The following is a 20186-nucleotide window of genomic DNA, read 5'->3' as shown; positions in this document are numbered from 1 at the left end:
AGGGCAAGGAGAAAAGGACTTGCGAGCAGCGGCATTGTATATCAAAAGCATGCACGGTATATAATGGTCGAGGCAGGTTGGCCCGTAGGCGAAGCATCTGCATCAATCAGTTGGTGCCTGCGAACCACATTACCGGTACTGCACAGTAAGTACTACCCAGACGGCGCTGCAGCTGCACGGGGCACGTCAAGCGTGCTGTCGGGCATTTACTTACCGCCTTGGGCAGGTGCTGGATGGAGGAACACCAAGTCCTTGTGCAGGAGGAGGTTGTATGTACAGTAACTAACTAGGCAGCAGCGTCGAGGGGGTCGAGGGGGTCGAGGGGGTCGAGGTGGGTCCCGGGGGTCGAGGGGGGGCAATGCGGCTCGCTTAAGCCAACCAATGAGAGCGACAAGGCGCCAAACGGCATTAAACGACGTGCTATCAAGTTTCCTTCCCTCTCTGCTGCCGATTTGACCCTCCTTCGGCTAATAAAAAAGACATGACAACAACGCGATCCGATGGTACGTACCTATACCTACCTTTACCTTTGGCACAGTAAGGTGGTACCTACCTTAGGTAGGTGCTCGAGCACTCTTGTCCTCCACTGCACCAAGTCCGTCGTGGCTGATGCCGCAGAGCCTCCTCTTGCGAGTCGACGCTTGTGCGGGCCTGTCGACGAGATGCATCTTCGCTTGCCAAGGACCAATGGCTGCGCTCTCAACCGCCTCGGCCATGGCGGCCCCGTTTCGAGCCCGATCCTGCCTGACCCGTCATCATCTCGCCCCGGTCAGCGACGACCCTGCGGCATCTCGAGACCCTCAAACCCACTCCTCCTCGCTTCTCTCCCAAAACCATGGCCGAAAAAGATGGGCCGCGCAAAGAGGAGCTTTACCCCTCTTCCCAGTTCCCACCCCATGTCGCATCTCACCGTCGCGTCGGCAAATCCCAACTTGCTGTCATGTTGGCTGTGGCTTATGCCAAAGTGCTGACGACTTGACTTGTCTTCGCTCTCCTGCTCTCTTCCCCCGTTCCTCTGCCCCCCCCTGGCTTCTCCATGCTCCCAAGCGCTTGCAAGCCAAGGTTAGTACATCCAGAGACTCGCGCACGCGCCGGCGCCGGCGCCGTATGTATGTATGCAGGCCTAGAGCTGCCTTGGTTGGTAAGATCTTATCCATCCGTGACCCACCAGCCCTCGGCCGTAACCGATCTTGTCCTGCGTCGAACCACAAGTGTCCTCCGGACTGCCATGGCAAAAGCCTGTCCGAGACCTGGCCAAGCGGTAAGCTCTAGCTCGCTCACTTCACCGTCCGCCTCCCTTCTTGAGCAAGATAACTCTCATGACGTGTCGACTCTTGGGCAACTCTTTACGTTTTGTCATGACGCTCTCCCCTCGCCCTGTCGCTCCCTGCCGCCTCGCCATCTCACTCTCCCGATACCGCTGTGCCTTCATCGCCCAGGCAAGGTCGGCGCCTCTCTAGCCTGCCGTCATCTCGCGCACTTCTCTCTTCTCTTGATGCCTCGTCAGCCATGCCTGATTTTCACAGTCGTCCTGTTTCCGCCCTCCAGGTTGCGCCGCGCTTCCATATCCCGTGCGGCGCATTCTCATCATACCCCGGGCCCCTTGTCGCTACGACCATGGCCGACAAGCCACCAACAAGTCATCTTCGGGCCCTGATCAAGTCTGCGGCGCCCAAGTTCGCCGGTGCGGACCTCGAGCCGGTCCCGTCGGCCAGGCCGCAGGTGCACTTCTTCGCAACAGCCTCGGACGCTGATGTCTTGATGCTGTCATTGTCGCCCCGACCAACTGGCCTTCTTCGCTCCGAACGACTTCTTATTCTGTCCGAGGCTCTCCTGCTCCAATGGCTGTCCGGCCCCGCCACCGAGACCTGGCCGACACATGCGAACGATGCTGCGCCGCACCAGACCAGCCCAGCCGCCCGGGCCAAAAGCATCGGAAACAGCCATATATCCCGCCGCCCTTGTCGTCTGCTGCAGCAGTTCCTGCCAAGGTTGGTGGAGCACGGCATGGCAGGGTCTGCTACCCACGGTGAATACATCCTGACCAGGCCTGTCGCGGGCACCGTGATTGCAGCCTTGGCAAACCCCCTTGGCAGGGCCGAACGTAAAAGCGTCGATTTCCAGGTTGGCCAGCTCCTGAGGCGCATCTCATCACAGCAGTCGCCCAATGGCAAATTTGGCACCGCAATCGCCGTCCTGTCATCCGAGTCAACTGCTCCCACTTTGTCGCGGAGACGAGCGGCTGTACCGGATCACCATTTGCGCCATGACCGGTGGTCCGAGGCCTTCTTGTCCCTCTTGGAAGCGGCCCTACGAGATGCTGAGGATTTCAAGGTTGCTATTCAGTATGCCGCGGTGCGAGACCAAGTCAGCCGTTTTACGCGATTCCTGGATGCAGTTACGAGCCCCCGTCTGGTGGCGATCGATGCAGGCGAGGACACCAGCACGCTCGTCTCTCCCCATCCCGGTCCCCGTGTCCATGAGAACAGGCAACAAAACAACCAATGCATTCAACCCGACGGGCGGCGGCACGACGACAGCGCCTTCGATACTGACATCAATAGAACCTCAAGGTCGATGGCTCATCCAGAGCGAGAGTCAATTCAAGTCACGGGACTCCGACATTGGGGCAACTGCATCTTTGGAGATCCCCTCCTCGCTTCTGTGCTGAGCCGAAATGCCAGCCCAGAAATCTGGGACGGGTTCCAAAGCCCTCTCCGAGATCACGAGTTCGAGGTTCCTGATATGCAGCCTCAGCCATTGGAGGACTTGCGAAACGCAGGCGTCCGCCGTCTCCTGTATGAATGCCACCACGCAGTGACGGCAATAGTGAGAGAGTACTGCCGCCAGTGCGATGACAGCGATGACAGAGAAATGCCAGCTCGGAGAAGGCTTACGCAAGCCCTCCGAACGTTGGACAGCCTGGACGACTCCGGCAAGGAGAAACGCCCGCACCCAAGCGGGGAAATGTCCCCGGCCAAGAGACCAAAGTCGGACGGCGGCGGTGCCGGGTGAGGGATCGCCGCCGCAAAAATTGAATCGATGCTCAAGCCATGTATCCAATATACACATAGAGAGACAGTTATGGCCAATTTGATGCTGCGGGCGTTGGATGCACTAGGACGGCTCTCTCGCGGCACAGCCTTTTGAAACAGAACAAGGCATCAAAAGATATCACGCCGATCGCTGTGAACTTTTGTCGTCCGCCTCATCCTCATCCCTGGGAAGTCTGAAGCCCATCATTCCGAGAAGATTCCCCGTAGGACCAGCCATGCCCGCCTGACTCTTGAAACTCTCCAATATGTTGCGTGCCAGGTTAAAGTCAATATCGACTTCGTCGTGGCTATCTTCGCCTCGAGTCTCCAAAGTCAGGTCTGCAGGCGAATGTCCCTGTTCTGGTTCAATTGCTTGCCCGTTGCCTTCCACGGCGGCCTGTTTTTCGGAGGGACCGTCGCATGTCAATGCTCCATGGTGCTTGAGCTCGACTTCCATTTGGTGCGCCAGTTCTTGAAGTTGAGCGCTCTCTTCGTCCAGAGCGCTCGTCTCCGCTTCGGCCGTTGTCGTATGGCCCGCCGCCTGGCTGTCGATGGCACTCTGCAAATCCGCTGTGGGCATACCCATCATTTCACGCATCATTCGCGAGAAAGCTTGCTCGTCGAAACTGACCACCTTGTCCTCAAATTCGCTATCCTCCTCATCTTCGTCGTCGCTAGGGTCCTCGTCCGCTTCGTCAAGCTCGGCACCCTCCAGGCCAGCGCTTTCGTCGTTGAGGAAGCTTTCGAACCGCGAGACAATCTTCCTGAGATCAGCCTGGGTCTGGACGTTCCCGAAGCCAGCTTTCTTCCCAGAAGCGGGTTTGCCGTCCAATTCCCGTTCAAAGTCCCGGTAATCGATATCCATCCAAGTTTCGTCATCATCGCGATCGCAGTCCTGCCACGATCCCATTTCTTCGTCCGTGGGAAGCGCAGCGGCGCCAAGCTTGGCCGTCTTTTCTAGCAGGTTTGCGATCTCTTGGACAATTCTTCTTTTATTTTCGGTTTCCAGTTTCTCGTTTGCGGACGCAGCCAGCATTTCAAAAGCACATGTCAGCTTCATGCCCGACTCTAGCCGGGCCATCTTCTTGTCCACATCGGCGCAATCTGTTGACGATGCCTCCTTCAAGACTCTGTGCCATCTCGGAGGTGGTTCGAATCGTTGAGATTTGAGTTGTGCGAAAAGGACTCTGCTGAACCGCACGCTTGTCGTCACAAGATCTTCCGGTGGGAATGCAAGCACTGCCGAAGTGGACAGGACCGGCTTCAGTGAAAGCGGATCTCTGAGATAGAACGCCTCCACGGCCGGGGAAACGGACTTTGGCAATGAGTGTACTATGTGTGCCAGCTTTCTCGGGATTGTGGCGAGCGAGTTGTGAGCCGAGTCGGCGATCTGTCCCGGGTATTTCCCCAGCCGATAAAGCGCTTCGGTCTGGATCAAAGGAGAGTGAACGAGGCGACCTGGTCTGGACTGGAGAGAATCCACAGCCTGTGACAAAGAAAGAGATTGATTCTGGGTTCCGTGCATTCCATCGTCTTCGAGAGGAATGATGAAGAGCTTGCCATCATGAAGCCAAACGCGGTTCTGGTCCATCTCCGGGCTTAACCACTCGGGCAGCACGTTTGCAGCCTCAATTAGTAGAAACTCGCCATCGGCATCAACAGCCCGGACCCAAAGAGCTGGGTGAGACTTGGTCAGCTCTCGCAGCATGTAGACGATGAGCCACTCGTCCTCGACAGCGTCACCATAGTCCGTCACGCCGTGCAGATATGGCAGACCTTGAAGTCGATGCCGTCAGCTGACGCCCTTTGATTCCCAGGGTCTGGCAGACGATCCAAGGGGACAGGCAGCCGCGTACCATTTTCTGTTTTCAGTTTGAGCTCAAAGCCATCACGTTGCCAGATGTAGTCCTTGGTCAGAGTCTGGCCGAGCTTGTGAGCCGCCCTTTGCAGCCCTTCGAGGTTGAGGACTTGCTTCCGAGCATTGTGCTCTTCGTCGACAAGGAATAAGAAGTATTCGACGCAGTTCTCAGGCAACTGGCGCTCCAAGACACCTTGCACATCAGCGTCGGCTTGCTCTTGGCCGCAGTTGCCATCCCGGGGCATAATGGAAAACTGAGCCCAGGGGCCTGGAGGCGTGGGACTGGTGGAAATGGCAGCAGTGTGACTTGTGTTGATGAAGTTGGCGGCGATTTCGCTGTCAAATTCTCGAAATGCTTTGACGAACCCCGGACTATTATAGTAGCCAGTACCTCCATGGTTCGGTAGGGCGACGCTTCGAGACAAGTAGCGGGTACATAAGGTACGTTAATGGAGGGGTTGTTGAGCTGAGCCGACCCCGCTAATCAGGCTTCCCTCTGCCATCTTCAGGGACCTGCCACCAGACTAGCACTGCGGATCCACCTCCGTTTACGCGACACGCTCACGTCGTCGCGTGCGACAAAATCAATCGACGTCGACGCTGCTTGCCACCGCAAACTTCGCCTCGCTCAGAGAGCAACGAAGCCGAGCTGCATGGTCCAAGGATTTCCCAGAAACTCTGCTCTTTTATTCGAGGCGCCGCATGACACTTACGAGTTGGCGGCGGCGTTTCTCTCCCAATGGCGCCCCTAAAACGAACGAGGCATGTCATTGACAACGACGACGATGTTGACAATGGTGGGGAGCAGGCCGAGGGACAGGATGGGCGCACCTCGCCAGTCGGTGGTGCGCAGTCAGTAAGTGCTCCCTTGCGACGACTAGAGTCATTTTCTGACCACCCTGACCCCAAGCTTCAGAGAAAACGAGTGCGATTGTCTCTAGAGGGACAGTCTTCACACCACCACGACGATTCCTCAAGTTCCGAAGACGAAGACGACGAGAAGAACGGACCCAATTCCCCCCCTCTGACCCAATACGAAATCATGAGAGATAACGGCTTCAAGCACCTGCAAAACACCGACATGGACGACTTGCGAGCCACGCAGAAGCTCCAGCGGAGACCCTCGAGCCTGGGCGACAACATGGTTGCCGAGAGCGGAATCATCGAGAGCGTTACATGCATCAACTTCATGTGCCACGAGCGTCTCCATGTCGAGCTCGGGCCGCTCATCAACTTCATCGTCGGCGAGAATGGCAGTGGCAAAAGTGCCGTCCTGACTGCGCTCACATTGTGCCTAGGCGGCAAAGCTAGCGACACCAATCGAGGAGGAAGCCTTAAATCTTTCGTCAAGGAGGGCCAAGACCACGGGAGGCTCATTGTCAAGATCAAAAACGCAGGCAGCGATGCTTATCAGCACGACGTATACGGCGACAGCATCATCGTTGAACGTCACTTCTCCAAATCGGGTAGCAGTGGCTTCAAGATCAAGAGTGATCACGAACAGATCATCTCTACCAAAAAGCAAGAGGTCGACGAGATATCCGAGTGGTACGCGCTGCAAATGGGGAATCCCCTCACCGTCCTGTCCCAGGACAATGCCAGGCAGTTTCTGAACTCCGCCACCCCCACTCAAAAGTACAAGTATTTTGTGTCTGGCGTGCAGTTGGAACAACTCGACAACGACTACAAGATGTCTCAAGATACTCTGGACAAGACTCTGATTCTCCGAGACGATCTCAACGAGAAGATAGGCCATGTCAAAAAGGAAATGGAAGACGCCCAGAGGCTAGCCGAGACTGTCCAGAAGAACAACAGTCTTCGCGAAAAGGCTCGACACTATCGGAACCAACTGGTCTGGTCGCAAGTGGTTGAGCAGGAGCAGGCGCTCGAGCGCCGTCAACTAGACCTGTCGACCCGGGATCAACGCATCACGGAAACAGAAGCCGAGTGCGAGGAGATGAGCAAGGCTTTGCTTGAGTGCCAAGAAAAAATGGACAGGGCCACCGCAAATCGGAACAGCCTCGACGAAGAGAAAGAATTCATGGCGAAGAGAATCGCGGCCGCAGAGGCGTCTTTTCAGACTGCAAAGAAGGACCTGACTGAGCTACACCGAGAAGAGAGAGATGCTTTTAGCCGCCTCAAGACGGCAAGAGGAGAGATTGAAGCCTGCGAAGGGAAAATCCTGGAAGAGGAACAGCGCCTGAATGAGTCCACGGGCTCGGCCCACGCCGAGAAAGACGCCGAGCTCTCCGAAGCGACGTCTCAAGAAAGGAACATCAACGAGCAAATCTCGGCGCAGAATGAACAACTGCCGATGCTTCAGTCGACGCTCGCCGAGGCGGAGCACGTCTTGAAGAAAAAGCAGGAGCTGCGAGACTCCAAGCGCAACGACATATTGACGGCGGAGGCAGGTGTCCGGGAGCTCGAAAAGAGCACCGGATCGGCCTACGACGGGTTTGACCGAGAGATGATGAACCTTGTCAAGGCAGTATCGAACAGCGGGGGCTTCGAGCACAAACCTCTCGGCCCCCTAGGTGCCCACATCAGACTTGTCAAGCCTGAGTGGTCGGGGGTCCTGGAAAAGACTCTCGGCGAAACATTGAATGCCTTTGTTGTCAGAAGTAAACGAGATCAAACACGCCTCTCAGGCTTGATTCGGCAAAATGCGATGAGAAAGCCGCCTCCCATCTATATTGCCTACGGCGGACCAATCGACACGAGGGACCAAGAGCCCGACAGCAAGTTCGACACTATCCTGCGAGTGCTGGAATTCGATGAAGAGCTGGTCCGGTCGCAGCTAGTCATCAACAACCAGATAGAAAAGGTCATACTGGTCATGAAGCGCTTGGAGGCGGAGCAGATCATGATCGACAGCGGCCCTCCTCGCAATGTTGCGGCGTGTATCTGCTTTCACGACGGCCAAGGAAAGCGCGGCCAAGGCTTGCGGATCACGAACCGCTCGGGAACCATTGCGACAAGCCCGATTATCCCCGGCGTCTTGCGGCCGAGGATGCAATCCGACTCGGCCAGGCAACTTGCGCTTCAGAAAGAAAATCTCAAGCATCTGGGGCTCGAGCTGAGAGAATTGATGAGTGAGGAACGCCTTGCGCAGCAGGCGGTGCAGGGGAGCCAATCGGAACTCGAGACGCACCGCAGGCGGCAGACGCAACTGGCCAACGACCTCCGCAGGACGCAAGCCGACATCGAACGGATTCAAACGGAATTGGACGCCTTTGAAGGCGTGGACGACCGACTCGTTGTTTTGCGGTCCGAGCTGGAGACTAAGCGGGCTGAAGAGGAGCAGCTCGGCATTCAGTACGGCAACATGAAATTGACGAAGCGCGGGCTGAGTGCAAGGGCCGAGGAAGCCAAAAAAAGACTTGATACTGAGCGGGACCATGGCAATAACTTGGAAAGCCGGGTCAGCAAGGCCGATGAAGCGAAGCTCAGTCGCGAGTCCATGAGACGCATTGCGCTTTCGAAGAAGAACGATGCGTTTGAAAGGCTGGATATTGAGAGGGCGGAACGACGCCGAGCAGAGGTGAAATGCAACGAGAAGGCGGAAGCGGTGCATGAGTTCATTCAGCAAGCCGAGGCTGTCGCGCCAGGGCGTGTTTATATTCCCGAGGGGGAAGATCACCGGAGCATCGAGAAAAAGTACGAAAAGATTGGGGAACAGCTGGCTCAACGAGAGGCCAGGATCGGGGCCACGGACCAGGAGATTTATGATCGTGCGAACGAGGCGAGAGGCAAGTACGAGGGCGTGGTGAAGCAGACCCGACACGTGGACGAGACAATAGCATCGCTGAAGCACGCGATTGAACATCGCCTGCACCTCTGGCGACAGTTCCAGAGACAGATCAGTGCTCGGGTTCGCATTCAATTCAACTACCTGTTGAGCGAGCGTGGCTTCCGGGGCAAGATCGACCTGGATCATCGGGCGAGAAAGGTTATCATACACGTCGAGCCGGACGAGACGCGCAAGAGCTCGGCGGGTCGGAACACCAAGACGCTCTCCGGAGGCGAAAAGTCGTTCTCGTCCATCTGCATGCTGCTCTCGGTCTGGGAGGCAATCGGATCACCCATCAGATGCCTGGATGAGTTTGATGTTTTCATGGACAATGTTAACCGAGCCATCAGCACCAACATGCTCGTGAGTGGAAGCCAGTGCTTTGGGGTACAGCTAGAATACTGACATGGAACAGGTGGACGCGGCGCGGCGATCGGTCTCCCGTCAATACATCCTCATCACTCCCAACGCCATCGAAGGGCGGGCTAGGCTCGACAAGGACGTGAAGATCATTCGGTGAGTTGTTTGCTTGCATTCGCTTCCAAAGTCGTTATTTACTAACGGGTCTCAAGCTTGACCGATCCCCGCCAACGCACCTTGGTCTAAGACACCTTTCTTCCTCCTTTTCCCATGCTTCCCTCACCTGTCTTTGTGCTCTCATCCCTTTCTACCTGACGCCTTGAGGGCGTTCGGCTGCCTTCTCATACCATGCATAGGAGCGCGAAGAGAGTATGGGGGAAGAAACGAGGTCTGCCGGGAGATCAGACATCCGGCCCCAAGGTAGCAATTGTATTTTGTCTGCGTTCATCGTACACGTCTCGTATCGTCGGGATGTATTGTACAGGGGCCGAACGTGCGTCGGCTTCAGGCGAAATGATCAAGTTATATGGGGACTCCCTTGCTGCGCAATAGATTCAAGCTTGCGTTGACGGTAAATCCGGCCCATTGGCCTAGGGATTCGACGTAGCTGCCAGCTGTCCTGGTCTCGGCCAGCCTCCTGTGTAGGAAATCTCTCGTCTCGGCGTAGCCGGGAGACCTGTCGTTGGTCATCAACAGCTCGGCGGAGCTATAAATCATGGACAAAGAGGCGCGTTTGCTGTACCACGAGGGATCAACGGCCCGGTCACCAGCGAGGAACCAAATCTCGTCGGACAGCAGGGCTAATTCCTTGAGCGAAGCTGGCAGGTAGCTGGGCTGGGCCATGATGGCGAGTGCCTATGATGAAGCTTCCATCAGCATGCGCTGCGTGCCGCGTGAAGCACTGTTGGGAACCGTTTGACACGCACTTGTTGCCACTGGTGAATGACAGCCTCATTGGCCCTGAGGCGAGCCCAGGTCAGCTGTGTGACCTTTTCTGCCACGCCCGAAGCAGCAGGGTCCTGACTGGCGGCACCAGCAGCAGGGTCCTGGCGGCTCAGATCTCGGCGGCGGGTGACGAGGTGGTATCGGATAAGGCTAAAGGATCCTTCGGGGAGGATGCTGGGGCTGATGTCGAGGAAGCCGGCGTCGCGGGCGCCCAGACCGAGTGCGCGGCGTGAGAAGCCGTGTTCGGGCACGTGCCGATAGGCGGCGGCGAGAATGGCGTCCTCTACGGCGCCAAAGGGGCCATCGGACGGCGGGTGATGGAATGAATGGAAGGATTGGGAGCAGGACCGGGTGAGGCAGGGGCCGCGGAGGGCCAGGGCCAGGCTGGAAACTAGGGCCTGTCGTGGGTAGGGCGGCATGGCTGTTTGGTCTTTTCTTGCGGGCCTCGATGAAGCGGCGGCCTGGGCAGCGAAAGAGGCGGGCGATGGCACGAATGTACAAGCTGCGATGGAGACGGATGGAGCGATAAGATAAGGGTCGCTTCTAGGCCCCTTTGAGGTAGAAAGAGCATAGGTAGGTAGCTCGAGTACTGTACTGTGTTATGCCGAAGGTCCAGATCTAGGTAGGTACCCAAAGAGGTAATAAGGTAGGTACCTTAGGTAGGTAGGTAAGGTACCTACCTTAGGCAGGCAGCGTGCTGCAGGTAAGAATCAAAGGTTGTATTTGTATCCTTACCTGGAAGAGTGCTTTCGATGAAGATATTACGTCTTGTTAAAAGGACGAGTGCACCAGTTTCAGCTTGAACTATGCTTTTGGAGGCACCAAAGCCTGCGTTAGTATTCGCACTCGCATCCTATGTAACCCTGTCGGTCATTAGGCACGCCCCCTCACACCCCCTCCCTCGCCTTGCCGACTGGGTGGTGCTGTTCTGTACGAGCGACCATCCCCGGCCCCGATTTGCTACTTACGTCCCGCCTGCTTCTGCCAGAGCATGTACCTGCACCGACTGCCTGCCTGCTTGCCTGTCTGCAGCGTGCCCTTGGCTGTTGAGACACCACCACCCGTTTGCCTTGGCCTTGTTCCCTTTCCTTTTTTTCTTCTTTATTCTCCCACCACACGCCTTTTTTTCCTTCTTCACCGCGCATCTTTGGCCCAGAGCCTCGTCGTCTTCGTCTCCCGTCTCACGTCTCTCGCGCGTCTCCTTGTCACGCACGCCCAAGGAGGAAGAGGTAGTCGGTCTTGCCATGGGTAGGTGCTCCGTTTTGCTCTCAAGCGCCCTGGCTTGTTGTTTGGCCTTTGCGTTGCCTTTGCGTTGCCTTTGCGTTGCCTTTGCGTTGCCTTGCGTTGCCTCGCGCCGCCTCGCCTCTCGCACGCGTCCCCCATCCATAACATATGCATGCATTCATCGGCAGGCACTGCAGTCCGTCCTGTTTCCCCTCCCTCTCGCCCTCGTCCCGCCCTCTCACATGTCGCCGACCTGGGAAGCATGCGCAGCACATGTACAGGCTGTATCACGGCCGCTGCTCCAGGTCGACCTCTGTGATGACAACAGCACCGGCATGCCACCCTTTTCGTCGCTGCATGCCTTGATACCCTACCTAGGTTGTCAGAAAAAGCCCCCTCAACCTGCATGTCTCCCACCCACCTTGCCTCCGTCTCCTCGCTGGTACCCCCACCACCACCACACACACCTACCCTCCCGGGTACTTGGCCTACCTTGCTCGCCTGAGCTGCCAACCGCTCTCTCACCTACATACATACACCATGCCTTGCCTAGCTGTACTCCGTACCTAAGTACGAAGTAGGCCCTTTTTATTTCAACCGGCGTCCCCTCCCCGCCTCTCACGTCCTCTTCTCACCCTGCCTCTCCCCCATCTCGACGTCGTCGTCCTGTCTCGCCTTGGGAGACAGCCTCTCGCCCCGACACATCTCTGACGCTCGCCCATACTAGCTGATTCTGGCGATACGTACCGCCCTGTAAGTTGCTTTTCTCTGCCTCGCTCTCTGTCTGCCTGCCTGCCTGCCTGCCTGCCTGCCCACCCATCGTCGTTGTTTGTCTTCCAATCCAGTGGAGGGGCTGGAAACGGCAGCGACCCAGGAATGGCAGGGACGTGGTCCTGGCTGCCCCTCCTCACCGCCCTGCTTGGAGCGCCCGGTCCCCGCTGCGGCACTGCTTCGGCTCGCTGCAGCTCTGAAAGTGGAGCCTTTCCGTGGCCCGCTCCGCAAGCTGCCCTGCGCGGCTGCTGCAGCGAGGGAGTCTTGGGCTGCTACCTGGTCACGACGCACCGCCGCCACCGAAAACCTGTCAGCAACAACGAGCGAACGCTTCCAACCGTTTGCGCCTGCGCCATCACGCGGATTCAGCCGACCCGAAACCCCTCTCGACTCGCGCCCATCGACCGCCCAGACCATGGACGCACAAATGGAAGAACTTGCAGCTGACATGCCCCAGCGTGAGCGGTCTCGATCTCCTCGTCGACGCTCCAGGAGCCCCGGTCGCCAGTCTCGCCGTCGCTCCTACTCTCCACGCAGCAGGTCCAACAGCAGAGACGACTATCGCCGTGGCCGCGATCGCTCGCCCATGACTGGAACAGGCGCTCCTGGTGGAGGATCTGGGACTGGTTTCGCTGGCCAAGCTCCGCATCGCTCCTACGAGGAACGAGCCGCGGCTCGGGAGCAAATGATGAGCAACATTCGCGAGACTTCACAGCAGGACCGCCGCGTCTACGTCGGCAACCTATCCTACGATGTCAAGTGGCATCACCTCAAGGACTTTATGCGACAAGGTAAGCACCCTGCGGCCCTGCCGGACACGCCGTGGCTGACGCTCCTTCGCTTAGCCGGAGAAGTCTTGTTTGCCGACGTGTTGCTCCTTCCCAACGGAATGTCCAAAGTGCGTTTTCCACTCTACTCCTCTCTCCCGGCTACTTTCCATGTCGACATCTTCCTCCGGGGCCCGTGTGGCCTGCAGCGATTGAACTAACCACGGCGTTGCCGCGTCACGTCGCAGGGATGCGGGTAAGTCTTCCCTCGCCTCCTCAATCAGTGCCTTTGGCTAATGTACCCGGCAGGATTGTTGAATATGCCACCCGGGAACAAGCTCAGCAGGCCGTCGCCCAGCTCAGCAACCAGAACCTTATGGGTCGCTTGGTTTACGTCCGAGAAGTTTGTCCAGACCCACTGCTCTTGATTCCGTGCAGCCTAACATGTTACAGGATCGCGAAGCCGAACCTCGCTTCATCGGCGCCACGGCCGGCAACCGAGGCGGATTCGGAGGCGGCATGTCTGGCGGCTTCAACCCAGGCTACGGCGGCGCACCTGGAGGCGGCGGCGGTCGTCAGATCTACGTCACCAACGTAAGCTGGAATCCAATCTTCCATCGACGCCTTCTACCAATCAGCTGTCTAATTCTCCAACTCGTAGATTCCATTCAACGTGGGCTGGCAAGACCTGAAGGACTTGTTTCGACAAGCCAGTGAGTGCCTATGCTTCTCTTTCTCAATGGCAGTGTGCATCTTCTAACACCGCCCCAGCACGCATCGGAGGCGTCATTCGTGCCGATGTGCACGTTGGTCCCGACGGCCGACCCAAGGGCTCAGGCATCGTTGTCTTCGAGAGCCCTGACGACGCTAGGAACGCCATTCAGCAGTTCAACGGATACGACTGGCAGGGACGCATGCTCGAGGTGAGAGAAGACCGGTTTGCGGCAGCCAGCGGCATGGGCTTCCCTGCCCGCGGCGGATTCGGTGGCGGCATGCGCGGGGGCTTCGGCGGCGGCGGCGGCAATTTCGGCCGCGGCGGATTCGGGGGAGGGCGGGGTGGCTTTGCATTCGGCGGACGAGGAGGCTTCCCTAGCGGCGGCGGCGGCGGCGGCGGCTTTGATGCCCCCCCCGCTACCGCTGTCCCGCCGAATCCCTTCACTGACAACGCCACGGCCGGCACGGAAAGGGGCCAGGTCATCTATGTCCGGAACGTGAGTGCAGTGACGTCCCCCCTCTGGATTAGACACTAACCGCCCTCGAGCTCCCATGGTCGACCAGCAATGACGACCTGGTCGAGCTCTTCACCACGATCGGCAAGGTCGAGCAGGCCGAGATCCAGTACGAGCCAAGCGGCCGGTCTCGAGGCTCCGGCGTGGTTCGCTTCGACAGTCCTGAGACGGCCGAGACGGCCATCGCCAAGTTTCAAGGCTACCAGTACGGCGGTCGCCCTTTGAATCTCAGCTTTGTCAAGTACCTCAGCCAGGGCAGCGCCGACAACATGGAGACGGAAGCCCACGGAGGCCTGACCCAGGATCAGATCATGTGAAGAGAGTCGCGGCAGGTCTGCCGTTTTGTGGCCGGACGAGGACTCTAGCGACCCAGACACCATGCACGGACGCAGAGTCCCAGACCAGCTCACCTGACTCGAGAATGCCTTGGCCGCCCGTCGTCCGTCATCGTTTTCCTTTCTTTTTGCACCTGCTTTTGACGAATCTCGAGAAAATATTTGGTGGAAAGGCCTTCGCAACCAGCCAGGAGAAGTTCGCGAACCCGAAGTCGCATTCGAACTTGTTCTTGTATTCGGCCGAAGCACCGAATACTGGTAAAGTTGGTGGGCTTAGGGATTGGTGGATATGCGTTTGCCGTCCGGGCAAAGAAAAAGACAGAAAAAGAGCAAGCATTGTCTCGATATCGTCAAGATCTCGAGACACCACGACGAGAGGAGCTTCGTACCGACCCTACTTGGGCTACTTGGGAGGATGTCAAGAGGATAATACGGTATGGGGCAAGTTAGGAGAGGACAGAAGACATGGTTCTACCTAGAATGTATGAGGATTAAGCGTACGATGATGGTATCTGGTTGCCGGGCGGCTCAGGACTTCAGGTGTGGATGATCAGCGTAGGATGATGGAGCAAACGGAAAGAGTCGAGAATGGCGGATGACGGCAAGGACGCCTTGCCCAGGCCTGACGACGATATTTGGGCCGCCGACACCGACGAAAGAAGGGCTAGGATTGTGGCGACGCGAGACCACCGACTCCTCTCACCCCCAGTACTTCAACAGCGCCTTGCGGGGTTGCCCATGATTGCGAGGGACGAGGGAGCTGGGCGTTCTCGTCCAGGGTTGGTCTGCGGTCTCCTGGGCTGGCTGTTCTGGAGACGCGCCCACGCCGGTAAGGAACTTGGACGGTCGCAGGCTGCTTTCGGGCGGGCACCAGGCACGGCCTCGCTTTGGGTGATGAGCGAGCCGTTGCCGCCACGCCCTCGTGAAAGACGACGAGGCGCGACACCACAGCACGGTAGGTCGGTGTGTTGTCGCAGTGAGTTATAGAGGCACGTGCGTCCCTTGTAGACATGGGGTGAGGCACGGATACCGTGGTAGGATTGTCCAGTCGTCATCGTGTGGTGGCAATCAACAAATCTCCGATCACGTAGTGAGAGCCGATTTGCGAGAGCCGAGTCAAAGCTGCTCACAGCTTTAGCCGGGCTCCTCTCTCGACCGGCCCTCACAGCCTTCCATGCACCCAAGCCACTCATAAACAAGCACTGCAAATGGAATAACGACTAAAAATTATGCCGAATATGAGGCAGAAAGTGTAGTTGGTTCAATTAAGCGACTTGGCTGAGCGCAGCCATTTGACGTGTATTTCGCCTATGAGCCGCACAATGCCGCCTGCCCAGGCGAGCAGAGGAGCACCGTAAAGCGCTGGCAGCCAAGGCTTTAGTCTACATGATTGGTGTGTCATCTCAAAGGTGGTCCAGCGTGATGCGTAAACAAAGCCACCGCCGAATTCTCGGAGCTCCTCGGTGGCCCGTTTCCCTGCGGACGGGGAACAGAGTCAAGTCGTCCTGAGAACCTCATGACGCAGTCTTCTTCTTTTTGGCCTTTGCCTTCTTCTTGCTCCGATCCCGTGGTTTCAGAGCCGTCATGCCTGCCTTGCAAATCTCGGCGTAGCGAGTGTAAAACTTGTCGAGGTCATGGGGCTGGACGATGGTGGATAACTTAAGCTTGTCGGCCCTCTGCCTCTTGGACTTGCCGTTGGATGCACGGACAATAAGGGGCATGGGGTTTTCAGAGACAAGATCAGGCATTGGGTTGTCCGCCGTGGGTAGTGGGCAGTCCTGATTGTAAGTGACTGGTTGAAGCGGGACAGAGATTAGCCTTTTGCTGCTCTGATGCCAGTCAAGGGAGATGAGATGGGCTGCCCCGGAGACGCTGGGGGCGGGCAGGAAACGAAAAAAAGAGCATCGGCTGGGATGACATACGCCGCTTTTGGGTGAGATAGATGGCTCCGTGGTCGCTCCCCTTGCGACTATGAAAGAGCTCGCCGAGCTTGTCGAAGAACTGGGCAGCACGCATCAGCTGGACAATCGACCGGCCCCTGGAGCGTGTGGATGTTTTGGGCTCACCTCGTCCTGACCCAAGTGTTGTGACTCCATCGTGGGCTGGACCACCGGCGCTCGTGGATGAGGACGCACTGGAGGCGTGTATGAACCTGTACGTCGTGAGGGTTTGATGAAGTCGGGAACTATTTTGCCAAGAAGAGCGAGAGACCCAACTGTGTTGGAGCCCGATAAAGCTGCGCTCGCCCTAGGGGTCGCCCTAGCATTTCATTCTGGTACGTACTACCTAGGTAGACATGTAGGTACATAGGTACCTAGATACCAGGTACTTGATCTCTTCCAGTGTATGTATATACCTACCTAGGTCCCGGATTTCAAAGTTATTAGGTATTCTCCCAAGAGAATCTATTTCATAGGTAGTACCTTGCGGAGTACCATGAGTACCATGGAGTACTATTAGAGACTTACAGTAAAGTAAAGACAGACTACCGTGGCTGTTGGCAGTAAATACCAAACGATGAGCTATCAGTACCTGGTAGTAGGTACCTGGTCAGTTAGCGTGGCGTGGCTGCCTGGCGCGGCGGGGCGGCAGGGCCATGGTGGGCTAAGACGGATTCGAGATTTTTTAAATAATCCCTCCGAAGAACAGGCAAAGACATCTACACTTTGTGCGCGCAAAGGCCTCGACTATATGCCTTTGTCCCTGATCATGATTCCACCTTATGCAATTATTGTTCCTCATCTCCAAGCTCCTTCTAGCTCGCCTTGGCGCGGCTGAGGTTTCTTTTCCTGGGGCGAACCTCGTCTGCCCCAGCCATCGTCCACCATCATGCCGTCCACCTTGGTCGTCGAGCTGCAGCAGAAGCTCTTCAAGCGCATGGGTCTTGATGCCCCGGGACTGGCCCAAGTACCAAATTCAAATCGCAGAACCGGCGTCCCCAAGGGGTTTTCACGAAAAGACAAGCGAAAGGCAGAGAGGGCGCAAAAGAAGACTCAAAGATATTCGCGGCAAACGCAGTTACCTCATACCGCTCGACCAACCCACGACTTCGAACATGCAGAAGAAGAGGCATTGCCAGAATCCAACGAACAAGTTTTTGGGTCGGATAATTACGACCCGGAGAGCACCCAGCAAGAGCCATCACCGCCTCCTTCCAACGAGCCAGAAAGGCGGAACGGCCTATCCAAGTCGATGCGGGAGAGGCTGGCCCAGGACGACGCCGAAATCGAAGCGCTTGAAAGAAAGCTCGGAATCAAGAAACACCGCAAGTCCCTGCCCAAGGCATTCCAGGACGACGGACTAGATGAGATTCTCGGCAATACGGGGGGGGGCGTCTCAGACAGCGACGACGAGTCCAACAAGCGCAAGCGCGACTTTGATGATTGGCTATCATCGAAAAGGAGAAGAACGATATCAAAGCCCGACGGCCCGGCCAAGCGAGACGGCAACACTCGAGAACAAGACTCCAACCATGACGACTTCCCCACCGACTCCGATGAGAACGGTGAGGACGAGGACGGACAAGGCGCCGCGCACCTGGAGGCTGGACACGACAGTGAGCTAGACGGAGGGGACAGCGACGATGAGTCGTTTAAGAGCTTCAAGTCTGACGGGGATGCTGCCGTTCCTGTCCAGCCGCGACAGAGGGAGAACCCCTATGTTGCTCCCACGACTGGCGTCGTGGTCGCGAAATACATTCCGCCATCGCGGAGAATGGCCCCGGCATCGGGAGACGAGGCGAGAGATCGTCTGCAGAAGCAGATTCAGGGCCAAATCAACCGTCTCACCGACAGCAACATTCTGTCCATTGTCCAATCCATCGACGACATATACCAGCACAATGCCCGCGGCGACGTTACCGAGCTACTGACCGACGCAATCATGGCACAAGTGTGCAGGCCCGAGAGCCTGCCCGATCAGTTTTTCGTTCTGACGGGGGGTTTCTCCGCGGCAGTTTACAAAATCATTGGTTCCAGCTTCGGATCCCATCTCGCCCGCCGCGTGGTCAAGGAATTTGGAGATGCGTACGGGAAGGCCAGCCAGGAAACGGATGACCAGGGCTTCCATCGGAAGGAAACCTCCAACCTAGTCACGTTTCTCACCCAACTTTACATGTTCGAAGTCGTGGGGTGCAGGATACTTTTCGACTACATGGAGCGACTGCTCAAAGAAATTACGGAAGTCAACGTCGAGTTGTTGGTCCGCATGTGTCGCATGGCCGGTAGGCTGCTGCGGAGAGACGATCCGCAGGCGTTGAAGCATGTTTCAGGGACATTGAGCCAGGCCGTGTCCAAGGTCGGATACGCCAACGTATCTGCCCGAACCAAGTTCATGATTGAGATAATCAATGATCTTAAAAACGGCAAGCCAAAGGCCAAAGGGCTGGACTCTGCTGTTGTCTCGGAACACGTCCTACGCATGCGGAAACGACTTGGCGATCTCAAGTCCCAATCGCGGAGGCTCGACGGGCTTGCCGCAATGGGCATGGGCCTGGATGACATCGAAGGCGCCGATACGCATGGGAAATGGTGGCTTGTGGGAGCCAGCGTGCCTGTCTATCGCGAGGTGCCTGAGCGAGCCAAGAGCCTGGCCAAGACGAGGACTGGAGGCGACAGCGACACGACGGACGACGAGGACATGGATTTTGTCCTGCCCGATTACCCCAGCAAGGCTCGCGCGCAAGGTCTCGGCACGGGAGCCCAAATTTCCATCTTCACGGCACTCATGTCCGCCAACAGCCATGAGCAGGGTTACCAGCAATATGCGAAGCTCAAGCTTAAGAAGGACGAGCAGCTTGAAGTTGCACGGGTGCTTGTGCAGTGCGTGGGCAGTGAGATGCAATACAATGAGTACTACGGACTGGTAGGGAGCCTAGCCTGTGCGAACGGCAGGGTGAGGTTTGCTTTTCAGAATCGCCTGTGGAAGCTGTTTCGCGGTCTCGGGGAGTCACTGTTTGGCGAGGGTGCCGATGAGGAGGAGACGGCGGACAGCGAGAGGATGCAGGACGAGCGACGGGCGGGCCATGTCGCGCGCTTCTACGCATCTCTGGTGGCCAATGGCGCGCTGAGCATCAGTATCCTGAAGCCGCTGCAGCTCCCCGAGCTGAATCGGAGGACCTCGGCGTTTGTGGAGCGCTTCATGGTCAGTCTGCTGCAGGAGTGTCGGGGTAAGAGAGCCGTGGGGGGTGCCAGCGTCGAGAAGGCGTTTGGCCCGGCGAAGGAGCTGCCATCCCTCGCGGCCGGCATATACTGGTTCTTGAGCAGCAAGGTTCGCAAGTCGAAGCTGGTCGAAGCCAAGGAGGCCAAGGGACTTGTTCGAGTGAGGGAGAAGGCCCAGACAGTTGTCCAGGCAGCGACGGCCGACGACGGATGCTAGGCACTTACTATTTGCGCCATCTCGAGGCTGGAACAGGATAGCTTATTGAGTCTACCCCTGTCAAGCTGGTAAAATACCGCTACACCATGCAAAATGAGGGCACCCCCGATAGAGGTGTTACAAACGCGTATTATTGTCGCGAAGCGTGGCCTGATTTCGCAGTTCTCGGAGATATCCCTTGGCACGAGGGACCTAGGAAGCTGAAAACACCCGGTGTGGAAGAAGGAAGAAGGAGCTAAAAGAAGGTGCAGAGAAGAGGGTGGGGGCATGAGGGGAAGCAGAAGTGGCGATGGCTTCCTATAGAGGTGGCGAGAGATAAGACGGATATGCCGGCAACGGCTAGAAAGGAGGGGAAAAACCGGCAAAAAGCTCGATAGTTAAGAGGATATTAGTAGCTTCTTTAAGCAGGATCTTCTTTATTAATTAAGATACTAGATAGGTTTAAAGAGGGGCGTTAGATAGAGGAAAGAAGGATAATTAAGGTAATATAATAATT

General features: G+C 57.1%; 7 protein-coding genes across 7 annotated transcripts; 4 read left to right on the top strand and 3 right to left on the bottom strand.

The window, feature by feature from the left end:
• Positions 1-1509: 1509 nt before the first annotated feature.
• HRG_11066 (uncharacterized protein) lies at positions 1510-3015 on the top strand (the record flags this gene model as incomplete). The annotated part of the gene is made up of 1 exon (XM_044869536.1): positions 1510-3015. The coding sequence occupies one exon, from the start codon at positions 1510-1512 to the stop codon at positions 3013-3015; it is 1506 nt and encodes a 501-aa protein (XP_044715487.1).
• A 159-nt stretch (positions 3016-3174) lies between these two features.
• Positions 3175-5138, bottom strand: HRG_11065 (SGT1 protein; the record flags this gene model as incomplete). The annotated part of the gene is made up of 3 exons (XM_044869535.1): positions 3175-3374; positions 3420-4811; positions 4892-5138. The coding sequence occupies 3 exons, from the start codon at positions 5136-5138 to the stop codon at positions 3175-3177; spliced, it is 1839 nt and encodes a 612-aa protein (XP_044715486.1).
• A 494-nt stretch (positions 5139-5632) lies between these two features.
• On the top strand, positions 5633-9289 carry HRG_11064 (AAA domain-containing protein; the record flags this gene model as incomplete). Its single annotated transcript, XM_044869534.1, has 6 exons — positions 5633-5749; positions 5810-8314; positions 8378-8434; positions 8480-9046; positions 9099-9199; positions 9256-9289. The coding sequence occupies 6 exons, from the start codon at positions 5633-5635 to the stop codon at positions 9287-9289; spliced, it is 3381 nt and encodes a 1126-aa protein (XP_044715485.1).
• A 276-nt stretch (positions 9290-9565) lies between these two features.
• HRG_11063 (COQ9 domain-containing protein) lies at positions 9566-10407 on the bottom strand (the record flags this gene model as incomplete). Its single annotated transcript, XM_044869533.1, has 2 exons — positions 9566-9898; positions 9970-10407. 2 exons carry the CDS (start codon positions 10405-10407, stop codon positions 9566-9568), a joined length of 771 nt encoding a protein of 256 aa, XP_044715484.1.
• Positions 10408-11380: 973 nt separating this feature from the next.
• HRG_11062 (RNA recognition motif domain-containing protein) lies at positions 11381-14296 on the top strand (the record flags this gene model as incomplete). Its single annotated transcript, XM_044869532.1, has 10 exons — positions 11381-11408; positions 11940-11965; positions 12441-12774; positions 12829-12881; positions 12999-13006; positions 13060-13153; positions 13204-13344; positions 13412-13463; positions 13522-13961; positions 14012-14296. The coding sequence occupies 10 exons, from the start codon at positions 11381-11383 to the stop codon at positions 14294-14296; spliced, it is 1461 nt and encodes a 486-aa protein (XP_044715483.1).
• Positions 14297-15828: 1532 nt separating this feature from the next.
• Positions 15829-16410, bottom strand: HRG_11061 (signal recognition particle 14kD protein; the record flags this gene model as incomplete). Its single annotated transcript, XM_044869531.1, has 3 exons — positions 15829-16106; positions 16237-16315; positions 16381-16410. 3 exons carry the CDS (start codon positions 16408-16410, stop codon positions 15829-15831), a joined length of 387 nt encoding a protein of 128 aa, XP_044715482.1.
• Positions 16411-17143: 733 nt separating this feature from the next.
• HRG_11060 (MIF4G domain-containing protein) lies at positions 17144-19690 on the top strand (the record flags this gene model as incomplete). Its single annotated transcript, XM_044869530.1, has 2 exons — positions 17144-17819; positions 17880-19690. The coding sequence occupies 2 exons, from the start codon at positions 17144-17146 to the stop codon at positions 19688-19690; spliced, it is 2487 nt and encodes an 828-aa protein (XP_044715481.1).
• Between the last annotated feature and the right edge of the window lie 496 nt (positions 19691-20186).

This window comes from Hirsutella rhossiliensis (genome assembly GCF_020360975.1).
Source record: "Hirsutella rhossiliensis strain HR02 chromosome Unknown scaffold00018, whole genome shotgun sequence".
Classification (NCBI taxonomy): Eukaryota; Fungi; Ascomycota; class Sordariomycetes; order Hypocreales; family Ophiocordycipitaceae; genus Hirsutella; species Hirsutella rhossiliensis.
The sequence above is the reverse complement of the archived record's forward strand: the minus strand, read 5'-3'. Positions and strand labels throughout refer to the sequence as shown.